Consider the following 11,931-nt stretch of genomic DNA (forward strand, 5'->3'; position numbering starts at 1 on the left):
CTCGTAGAATGATGTTATCTGGATGCTATATAAACTTATATTTCGTGGGACAACCTTATCTGAATGTTACCTTACAGGGAAAACAAGCTAGATGTTGCTTTTTTGTGATCATTGAAACACCTATGAACACCTCCTCTATCATTTCTTTCCTCCACACATTATCACAGTCACCTAATTCAGTTTCTAAAGAAACTATGATGAGTTAAAAAGGATCAACAACATTGGTATTCATTGTCAATTGATCCATCAGAACATAGAGGCAAGTCCTCATTGTTGAGGTTGGAGGTAAGACCCAATTTCCGTTATTTGGTACGACACAGGACGTGGCACCAGACAGTCAGGTAGCACATTTCTCTTGGAAGAACGGCTAAATATCTGCATGCTAAAAACTCCGAGAGAGTATGTTATCTCATCTCACTAGCTATATTAGTACGAATTTGGAGCTGGTGCTCTCATTTATGATGGTACAATTTCTCTATGAAAACAATGTTTAGATAATCGGCGGGGATATCGTGGGTTTTGTTTGTTTTGTTGTTATTCTGGTGTGAGGTCGGTACATTTCTGTATGAAGCGGTATTATTCTAATCATTCGGTGTAGTAGTGGATTATGGTTAATGGGACCTTCATTTTTATGCGTAACATGGCGTTTGACTTACTATTTAGCTTTACATCTGAATGCTCCTCTTATTCTAGGATACTTTTCAGTGTTGCATCATCAATACCTGAATATTTTTTGTTGTCAAATTATTGTAGGATTATTTGAATGACAAATTCAAGGAAACATGACACAACAACATACAACAACATGTACTTCCCTCAGGTTCGCATAGCAGGATCCGTCTTGTCTGCTATTCTTTTTCTAGGTTAGTGCTCGGTGATAACTTGTGATTCTTGCTCGACCTTTCAAAATTGTCTGAATTCTTCATTATCAAGAAATAGGCAATTGATCTAATATTTGTTGCCATAGGTAATGTTTCTTATAGTTTAACCATTGTACAACAATGAATGGTCAAACTATTAGACTGTCATAAAGTTAAGATATAGTTTTGTTCAGTCCCTAATATATGTTATTTGAAGCCAAGATCATTCCCATCATGTTCATTTCCACTTTTAAATGATAATATGCACTGACACAGAGCATGGATGGTAGAAGTCGTTTTCCTTCATGATAGCTGATTTAGTGTATTGTTCAAGGTGTTGACATGGGAATCTTTAGCCAGATAAATTAGCATCCTTTAAATTCTCATTCTCAATACCTTGCACAATAGAATTTCCACCTCACCTGCTAACCGTTCAATTTGATGCAAGCAGCCCTTAGTAGTTGATTTTTATATTTGCATTGGATAGATGATGATGATAAACACTGCAATAAGTCTTACCTACTAACTGTTCATCTTTTTCCTATGTATTTATGCAAAGGAAAGAAAGACTATGAACCACCAAGAATCATGATTGTAAATCTATACTATCTATTAAGATGATAGTGTAGACCACAGTTATGCCCCCGCCTCCCCTGTGCGCTCGCACCCGCCCCGTTCCCTTCGCCCGCACAAACTGCCCCATCCGCGAGGCGCGCACGGGCTCATCTGCATGCCGCATCCGCCCAATCCTCTCATCGTCCAGCATCCGCTCCATCCACCCCTGCTCACTTTTGCACACCTCGCTGCTCCTCCCTTCCCGTATCGTGTCAGTCTCCTCCCCGGTTCGTCGTGGGAGGGCCAAAGCTTCGAGGAAGCAAACCCTAGCGCTGTTGGAGTAGTAGCCGATGGCTGCGGCGGCAATCCTACCGGAGCTGGGGACGCATGTGCTCATCCCGGTCGCGGCGGCCGTGGGCATCTCTTTCTCGGTGGTGCAGTGGGTGCTGGTGTCCAAGGTGCGGCTCGCCCCCGAGCGACGCGCGGACGGCGGCGGAGCCGTCAAGAGCGGCCCCAGCGACTACCTCATCGAGGAGGAGGAAGGGCTCAACGACCACAACGTCGTGGTCAAGTGCGTCGAGATCCAGAATGCCATCTCCGAAGGTGAGAAGCCGAGCGCTGGCTAGCTCTGTGTTTTTCTCTGGTTGCATATGCTCTCTCTCAGGTTTCCCCTCTTATGCCGCCGCCGACGCGGGGGACGCGACCAAGGGCGAGGACGCGACCTCGACGTCGCGCTTGGAAGGGGACCGGGATGCCTCGCTCCCTCTCCCCCTCCTCCTCCAGATCCCGATGCCTCGGCTCCATGGCCGCCCTCGTCCCTAGCTCCAGTCTCTCCGCCCTCTAGCTCAAGATCGCAAGCGCACATAAAGCCATGGAGCCCGCGGCCGAGGACACCGCATCTGCTGTGCCAGACTCGTGGGAGGGCCGACATCGACGGTCACATGAGTCGGCTCATCCTCTCCGCGTGTCGTGTGTCCTCCTCGCTGGACCTCGCCTTCTCCATGAAGAAGACAGTCACCTTCGTTACCCGAGGATAGATCGCGTGCCGACCCTGACCCCTCCATCACCAATCGGCGCTAGCGGCATCTCTTCCCCAATGGATATGCGGGCGAGAACTACATCCCGGTGGACGGTGGTCAAGCGGCGATGTCCACGAGAAGCAGAGCCTCCGGCACGGCTCCAACCTCGTACTTCGACTTCGACCAAATCCATGAACTACAGGTTCAGTCTGTCACTTCACCTACCATCCGCGTCTCCCTGCCAGGGTCTTCAATCCTTTGTGCTGGTTGTCCATTAGAGAGCTTGTGCTATCGCCCCGCAAGGAGAACTTGAAGTATGTTTCTTGAGCTTGATTCTGCTTCTCTTATTTTTAATCTAATAATAAGCACAATCAAATGTTCAGCACTTAATAGATTTCTCACCTAGGTTAGAAACTTAGAATGTAAGATATTGGTGTTCTAAACCTATATCCAATCCTATCTAAACTCTATACATTTTTATGTGTTGTTGTTCTGTTACTCAGAAAATGAAAATGTTGGTGCCATAACATGAAGTAAAGTTCTAGCTTACAAATATCTAAAAGTGCCATTTTTCATGTGATGTTGTCCAACACCTACTGTTCTGTCTTTTAACTCGTAGAATGATGTTATCTGGATGCTATATAAACTTATATTTCGTGGGACAACCTTATCTGAATGTTACCTTACAGGGAAAACAAGCTAGATGTTGCTTTTTTGTGATCATTGAAACACCTATGAACACCTCCTCTATCATTTCTTTCCTCCACACATTATCACAGTCACCTAATTCAGTTTCTAAAGAAACTATGATGAGTTAAAAAGGATCAACAACATTGGTATTCATTGTCAATTGATCCATCAGAACATAGAGGCAAGTCCTCATTGTTGAGGTTGGAGGTAAGACCCAATTTCCGTTATTTGGTACGACACAGGACGTGGCACCAGACAGTCAGGTAGCACATTTCTCTTGGAAGAACGGCTAAATATCTGCATGCTAAAAACTCCGAGAGAGTATGTTATCTCATCTCACTAGCTATATTAGTACGAATTTGGAGCTGGTGCTCTCATTTATGATGGTACAATTTCTCTATGAAAACAATGTTTAGATAATCGGCGGGGATATCGTGGGTTTTGTTTGTTTTGTTGTTATTCTGGTGTGAGGTCGGTACATTTCTGTATGAAGCGGTATTATTCTAATCATTCGGTGTAGTAGTGGATTATGGTTAATGGGACCTTCATTTTTATGCGTAACATGGCGTTTGACTTACTATTTAGCTTTACATCTGAATGCTCCTCTTATTCTAGGATACTTTTCAGTGTTGCATCATCAATACCTGAATATTTTTTGTTGTCAAATTATTGTAGGATTATTTGAATGACAAATTCAAGGAAACATGACACAACAACATACAACAACATGTACTTCCCTCAGGTTCGCATAGCAGGATCCGTCTTGTCTGCTATTCTTTTTCTAGGTTAGTGCTCGGTGATAACTTGTGATTCTTGCTCGACCTTTCAAAATTGTCTGAATTCTTCATTATCAAGAAATAGGCAATTGATCTAATATTTGTTGCCATAGGTAATGTTTCTTATAGTTTAACCATTGTACAACAATGAATGGTCAAACTATTAGACTGTCATAAAGTTAAGATATAGTTTTGTTCAGTCCCTAATATATGTTATTTGAAGCCAAGATCATTCCCATCATGTTCATTTCCACTTTTAAATGATAATATGCACTGACACAGAGCATGGATGGTAGAAGTCGTTTTCCTTCATGATAGCTGATTTAGTGTATTGTTCAAGGTGTTGACATGGGAATCTTTAGCCAGATAAATTAGCATCCTTTAAATTCTCATTCTCAATACCTTGCACAATAGAATTTCCACCTCACCTGCTAACCGTTCAATTTGATGCAAGCAGCCCTTAGTAGTTGATTTTTATATTTGCATTGGATAGATGATGATGATAAACACTGCAATAAGTCTTACCTACTAACTGTTCATCTTTTTCCTATGTATTTATGCAAAGGAAAGAAAGACTATGAACCACCAAGAATCATGATTGTAAATATTGCAATAAGGCAGCTTTTTATGACGAGAAAGCATGTGGGGTTTGGTATTAATACTTCTTTTGAGGAGCTGGCACCCACCAGCAACACCCATGCGAGGCGGCCACGGCCTTGGCTTCGTCTCTGCAGCCAGATCGTGTACCTGTAAGTCAGCTCTCTCACATATAGCTTTACTAGCCTCCAAACCACAATCATTAGCTGCAAGGCACAATCACTAAATGGTGCAGATGTTATATCTAACAACATACACTTGAAGCGATGTAGGTGGATAACTGAAACAAAGTATTATTCAGTTGATCTTACATCTTGACAACAATTCTTGGTGAATAATTTTCTCTTGATTCCCTCCCTCATATAGAACGGGTGGCTGCCCTCATTATGGTCTGATGTCTGAACTGAACCTGTGTTCTCATTCAATCTTTATTGTGTTCTGTGCCTTATATTGTTTAAAGATTCTGAATCTTATAACTTAAAGTCTATTTTTTTTACCTTCAGACCTCAGAACTACAGTAGGGTAACAGCCTTAAGTAATTATGCAGGAATCCACCTTGCTTACTCTGCAAATCTGGGCTGCCAGTGTTGATATCCAGATGTTTGAGATCTTGTTATGCATTGGAAATAAAGCAGATCTTATACCTGATCATAGCGTGCAGGTATGCAAAAGCATGGGGAGTCAAGTTCTCATCCACACCCTAATTATTACAATTTTGGGATAAATGAAAATGAGGATTGTAGCTTGTTATTTGAGGAAGAACCATGCATATATATCAGAAACTATACTGCATAGTGGTGCATTGAGCAGAACATAGAATATATTGAGGCATTTGCTTCCAATGCTGACTTTGATAAGTGTAAGTTGTCTCCTCGGCTGTAAACATGTAACTGTTAAATTTCTCCCTCAAGTTTCTAAACTTTTCCATTAAGCTTTCTAATTTCCAATAATCAATCTATTACCATGAGTTCTAAATTTGGCATCAATTTAATATTTTATACCAATGAAACCTTATATTCACTCCATCCCAAAATATAATTCGTGTTAGATTAAAAATACATTCATTAATTAATCTAGAATGTAGTTTGTATGCATGTCTGCGTTCATTATTGTTGTAATGAATATGGACAGAAAAAAGAGGGCTAGAAAGAACTATATTTTGTGGCGGAGGGAGTATCTTTTGGGGACTCCAATAGAAGAAGGCTTATATCATATATGATTTGTGGTTGTTTCTATCTTATTTGATGTTTATTCAAACTAACAGATCGATCAGTGGATGGTGATAGCCAAGGCTTAGTGGATGGTGATAGCCAAGGCTTAGAGCGGCTCCTTGGAGCTCTTTCTGCACATATGTGGCCTGGAATAATTCTAAAATCTAGAAACAGAATAACTACCCCATTCTTGGTTGAAAAACAAGGTAATTAAGTTATATGAATGAGTAAATTGGCACTGATGATTGTTGATCTTAGCCTTGCTTGCTCTGCACTTTTGAAAAACTATGGGACGACATGGCAGCTTAGAAATTTTCTCTATCAAGTAAATTCAGCTATTAGGATTTGTTGCCCCTCTTTTACATAGAACTTGTCATGAAACCTTTGCACCGGTATATGACTTTAAATTATTCAATTTAAAATCATGCAATGTCCCTGATTATTCATTTTCATTCTGGCAGAATCCAAATATGATGAATTCAACTATGATTTGGAGTACGAGGTTGTCTCATGGATTTGATGACCAGTGGAAATTTGTTGGTGAGACAAGTACATCCAGAAGATTTGAGAGATCAAATGAGGCTGATGGTGCACAGAATCACACACATCAAGTCGTGAAGGCCAGTATTGACTCTTCAACATCCAACCCTCTCCCGAGTAACACGCCCACAGAAACTACTAAAGAGAATACTGCAACTCGGAGCAACAAAAACTACAATAACGATCATGCGGACACGACCACAATATATAGCATTGAGGATCATCAAAGTGATCTTCTAGAGGCTAACCATCTTTTTGAGGACGAGCATTATGGTCTGGAGGATTACTATATGTGCTATTTTTTCTACCAAATGTTCCAGTTTGGTGCTTGTGGCACCTGTTTTTTGGTCTTATTATGTATAAATTATTATGCACTAACATTTTATTAAATAATTCGTATGACGTCGCAACACGCGGGCACGAGACTTTATGCATGTTTTTTTGTGCATTGAAAATATATTTTCTTCAAGTTTGCGATTGTGCTACATTTTTCTGCTTTTACTTCGACTATATGTCAATGTGCCATTAACTTATGATGGAGTCCGTTCAATTGTTTCTTGAATATACTTTTTTGTAGAACCAAATTGAATTTTACAATGCGGAATATTGATTGGGAAAATGTGGGATGCTGACTGGGAAAGCGCTACTCTCTTGTATGAACTAGCTGGTTGATGATTTTTTTATCATCCTTTTGGTTTTTTTGACATCAGTTTGTTCATTGGGGAGCATATAGGTGGAATGATGATTAATGTTCCTGCATATTAATGTATTTTTTCATAACATGTTGTCACCGTAACAACGTACGGGCATACAGCTAGTATATATATATATATATATATTACATTACAGGTGTACGTACATCGTTTGGTGCTGTCCCTGCCTGTGGACCCTTGGGACGGCCAGTCAGATCACTGTTCGCACCGCGACCGCCGTGCCTGCTCTACTACATGCATGCATGCTCTTGTACGTACTGTGCCGCGAGCGACCTGCGGCCAGCCGTGTCCGCTGGACGCACGCGGATCGGGTCAGATGGGTGGTCAGGCCAGTACGTGAGGTGACCGGACGGAATAGACGACGATGGGTACGTACGTACGTACGTATGCCGCTGGGCTGCGCGACTGCTAACGCTACTACTATACGCGATGATGCCCTTCTTGTCCGGCCCATGGATTTATCAGGTGGATGGATGGATGCCCCTTGCGAGCTGCGACGAGCGCGAGTGGGCAACGGCGCCGTCAAGCGCATGCATCCCCCCTCTCCCCCGCGGTTGTATGAGACTTGGAGGAAGGCGCGGCATGATGGAGATGCAAATGGGGTCGTTTGTCTTGTTTGCCTGTTCGCCGAGGAACCGTGGTGGACTCCGTGATTGAGCTGTGTCTCTCTGTGTGTGTGCATGCGCATACTGCACGGGGTCGATATGATGCGCATGCATATATATGCACGACAGAGATGGCAGACGAACTCATCACGCTGGTGGTGGTCTGATAGATACATGGACGCAGACTCCCCGCCTCCCGTACGTCCCGTTCCCAATCAATCAGGATTCAGGACAAGATAGCCGATGGCGCTGGGTCATTGGATGCCATGCCATCCGATGCCTAAAAGCGGCAGTACTGTGCTGGATCGATCAGGGTCACATCTCATGACTGACTGCGTTCCCTCCTCCTGACTGTGGAGACATATACGAGCAGACGACGGTAGAGATAGCGCTATCACCACTATTGCGCAGCGCGCGGTTGACGATGCAGCAGGATTACAACATTCTCACGTATCAGCAGCACCATCATCAGATTCACTCGTACTAGTCACATTGGTTGTTGATCAACACGCCGCTACAAGAACAATGTCTCTACGTGTTATCCACACGTACGTGTAGAGATAAAAAAAACACCGTGCACATAGAGAGAGAGAGAGAGAGAAACAGCGACCTGCAGCCCTAGGAAGAGAGGCAGCCGCTAGGATGAGTCTCACTACTATAGTACACGTGCGTGTTTGGTTTGTCTTTTGGCTTTGACTTTTATCCCCTAAAAGCCAAATCAAAGGGCTGGATCTAGTAAGCAGTTTTTTCTAAAAGCCGACTTTCTTATAGTGCAAAACTGAAAGCACCTATAGACCCGCTTTTAGCGGCTTTTAGATGGAACTGTGAAAATATATATGGAAAAACTTTTAGCGACTTTTAGTGGTTTCCACCAAACACTTTTTAGCTTTTTAACAGCTCACAGCCCACAACAGCTTTTCTCACAGCTCACAGCCCACAACAGCTTTTTTCACAGCCACAGCCCAATCAAACAGACTCTAACTCCATTTACATAGTTCTCGTGTACATGAGCTTTTGCAATAAGGGCCCATTAGACAACAGAAAATAACACGAAAACTTTCATGGGCCAAAATAGTTTCCGCGTGCTGATCACAAGGACTATAGCAATAAATATACATTCAGCATTCGGTTCTTAACCCGTGCTGATCACAGCAAACCTGTACGCCCAGCGTTTGGCCATCCCGGCGCGCGCCACACATTCCAATCCCACCACCACGTTACAGCAGCAGCATGGTGGCAGGCAGGTGACTGCAGTGCACCAGCATCATCTGCAGTGCTAGGTCAGCTGCCTGTGGTCACGAAGAGCAGTGCACTGCATACACCGAATGGAGCCTAGGTAGGTAGCTCCTGTAGGACAGAGTGAGGAGGCTAGCACCACCGACGACGGACAAGAAAAAAAAAAAACAGAACAAAACTACTGCCCCTCCCTACTAAATGCAATCTGACTGAACAACTCACATGTCGCGCGCATACCCTTGCTTGCTTTCCCATGCAACAGCCCAGTCAGGTAACGCCTGGACCTGGACTGGGCGTTAGAAACCGGCCCGTCCACGCCGTCACATGACCTGTCTCCATCGGCGACCTCAGATGTCCGCAGACCGCAGGTCGCTCAAGCTGCACTGCATGCGCCCCAGGTCCAGCTGTGTTCGTGCGCTGGCATTGACTTCGATCTGCCAAGTATTGGGGCAAGTAGTATACCAAGGATCTATGAGAACTGAAAAGAAAATACTAGGCAAAAGAATTCTCAAATGACATCCTAACAAGATGATGACAGAGTGTCGTCCAGAATCTGGAAGCCCACCGGTCGGCACAGTCCTGTACACGCGCACGTAATCATCGAGCTACAGCTACCGTATAGCGTGGAAAGAAACGTCTCTTTGGTCGCTGAGACTAATTATAAAGTGAAGTTAAAAATAAGAGTTGTGATAGAAAATGAGATGAGAGAGCTCTTAATAAAAACAGCCCAACGACGCGCCACGTGCGCAAGGGTAGTAGTACTGCGTAGTACTCCGTGATGCCCATCCGTCGCGTACCCGTTCCCATCCATTAGTCCAACGACCCACGGTCGGGCCGAAAGAGATGCGTCGAACGACTCGGCACGCTACGCATCGATGCCCTTCAGACTTTTCTCCACGCAAATAAATACCGAGCACGTGTCGAGACTCCTCGCATGAGGCGGTTGTCCATGTCGACTTTTTACGACGCGCAAGTGCAATTGAAACGGCCACCCGCGTATTCCTTTTCCTGACGTGCAGGTGCAGGTACCAGCCACTAGCTTGAAGAAATGCAGCACTGTACTGTACACCAGCTGGTCACCAGCGCCCTCCTCCGCGAGAAATCGAGGGCAACGAGTATTAAGGGCCTGTTGGTTTAGGGTGATTAAACTTTAATAATGGTTAAACTATAGTTTACTTTTAGTTCCTAAAAATACAAACCGGGTAACTGAAAACCCCAACTAAAGTCTACTCCTCCACTCACCAAGGACTATAGTAGCGTTTTTTTGCTGCATTTGGTATCATGTTTTCCCCCGTGCGCCCTATTAAATAGGGGGTCGTGCGGTCTTGATGCATGGTAAATAATGTTATTTAGTCAGATTTAGTTACTGAAACTAAATAGAGTAATTTAGTGACTAAATTTTAATCAATAAAGTTTAATCAGGTGACTGAAAAAATTAAACAGGGCCTTAATTCGACCGCGCTGTGCCGCTAATAGCAGCATAAGAAGTAGATCTATCCATTGATAATGGTCTTAGGACATATTTGATTCCTTTAGTCCAAAAACTAAAGTTTAGTCTCTATCCGGTTTGATTTCAGGACTACAAATATTCAGAATGTATTAAATGACTCATAACAAGGGCCAAAATATTAATTAGCATTCTCATACCATTAATGCAACTGAAATAAATGAAGATCAAAAGTTGGAATTAATATAATTTAGTCTCTTTTAGTTAACCATTAAGGTACTAGAGACCAAAGCAGTTTAGTCCTTGTTTTATTCCACGGTTCAATAATTTAGAAAATACATAAGACTAAAATGGAGAGACTTTAATCCTTCAAACTAAATAGAGCCTTAGATGTCGTGTAATGTGCATGATGCAGCAGCAGCACTAGGATATGGTTTCGCAGCTTCGCCATAGTTCTGGTTGGGCAGCGCGACAGTTAGTGCAATTTAGCTCCGGCGCTAAATTAAGGGGCTGTTTAGTTTCTAGTACTATTTTTTAATTTCTTTATTCTGTTTTAGTTTTTAAATTGCTAAATATAAAAATTAAAATAACGTTTTAGTTATCGTATTTAATAATTTAAGGATTAACATGAAATAAAATTAGGGTTTAAAAGTTAACCTCTAAAAACTGAACACATCCTAAACCAGCCGCACATACGCCTCCACGAACCTAATTTGATCGTCTGGTCAAATCCAGGAACATGCCAACAACTCCTTCAAAGTTGTCCTGTAGGTCGCCAGCACAGACGAAGCCCGCTCTGGCCCACCACTGTGCTGCAGATTTTTTTCTTTCATTTGTGAACTGTGACTGACTATGCAGTATGCACAATATGATATATAATATGATATATGTTGAAGCCGATCTAGCATTAAACACTACGAAAAACCACTCACAGACAGTATGCAATCTCGTTGCAGGAGCGTTCATTTCCTGTGTGCTTACCGGACGGTCTATACATGCGCAAAGGGTTTTTTTCTACGCGAAGAACCTGAATCTCATCTCCCGAGAGAGACCCTATTGAGGAGTGGAGATCCTATGGTTATCTTTGAGTCAACAGACCACACAAGACGCCTTTAGTCGACATAGAGGCGAAGATGCGTGAAGATTTAGAGTAGAGGAAAGTTAAACTAGAGCTAGATTGCTCGTACTCCTAAGGAATGGAATGAGGTAAATTTGATAGATTTGATTGGATCGATTGTAGAGGTTCGGTCGGTCGTACTCCTTCGTTAATATATAAAGTGGAGGTATAGATCTTTTATACGTTAGCTTTCAAATAAATTCCACAGATTTTACTAATAAATCTCATAAGAAATAAAAAAAACTCTAACTAATTCTGTTTACACGTAGACTGCACGTTCGCGTCGTCACCGTGCACCGTTCGGCCGACAATTTTGGTGCTCAACAACATATAATGTAACTGCTAATACATTATGCATGTACGTGCCCGACTGCCCGTGCCCTAATTAACAATCATCAAGATCTGATTTGTATTTATAAGAAGCGCGTTTGTCACGACTCACGAACCTCCCAGGCTCCCACCGACAGGTAGCCCGTAGCCCCGTAGCCTGGCCTGGCACGAGCCCATGGGGACAGGCGCCGAAAGACCTGGCGCTGGCTACGATTCCGGCCGGAACACACGTGCA

The 11,931-nt window shown here is 43.1% G+C and overlaps 1 protein-coding gene and 1 pseudogene across 1 annotated transcript; both read left to right on the forward strand.

The window, feature by feature from the left end:
- Window positions 1–1,765: 1,765 nt before the first annotated feature.
- Window positions 1,766–2,056, forward strand: LOC109945197 (pyrophosphate-energized vacuolar membrane proton pump). Its single transcript, XM_020551031.2, has one exon. It carries the CDS (start codon window positions 1,766–1,768, stop codon window positions 2,039–2,041), a length of 276 nt encoding a protein of 91 aa, XP_020406620.1. The 3' UTR covers window positions 2,042–2,056.
- A 505-nt stretch (window positions 2,057–2,561) lies between these two features.
- LOC103652511 (uncharacterized) lies at window positions 2,562–8,846 on the forward strand (annotated as a pseudogene).
- The last annotated feature ends 3,085 nt before the right edge of the window (window positions 8,847–11,931 follow it).

The sequence above is a fragment of the Zea mays genome, chromosome 3 (genome assembly GCF_902167145.1).
Source record: "Zea mays cultivar B73 chromosome 3, Zm-B73-REFERENCE-NAM-5.0, whole genome shotgun sequence".
NCBI lineage: Eukaryota > Viridiplantae > Streptophyta > Magnoliopsida > Poales > Poaceae > Zea > Zea mays.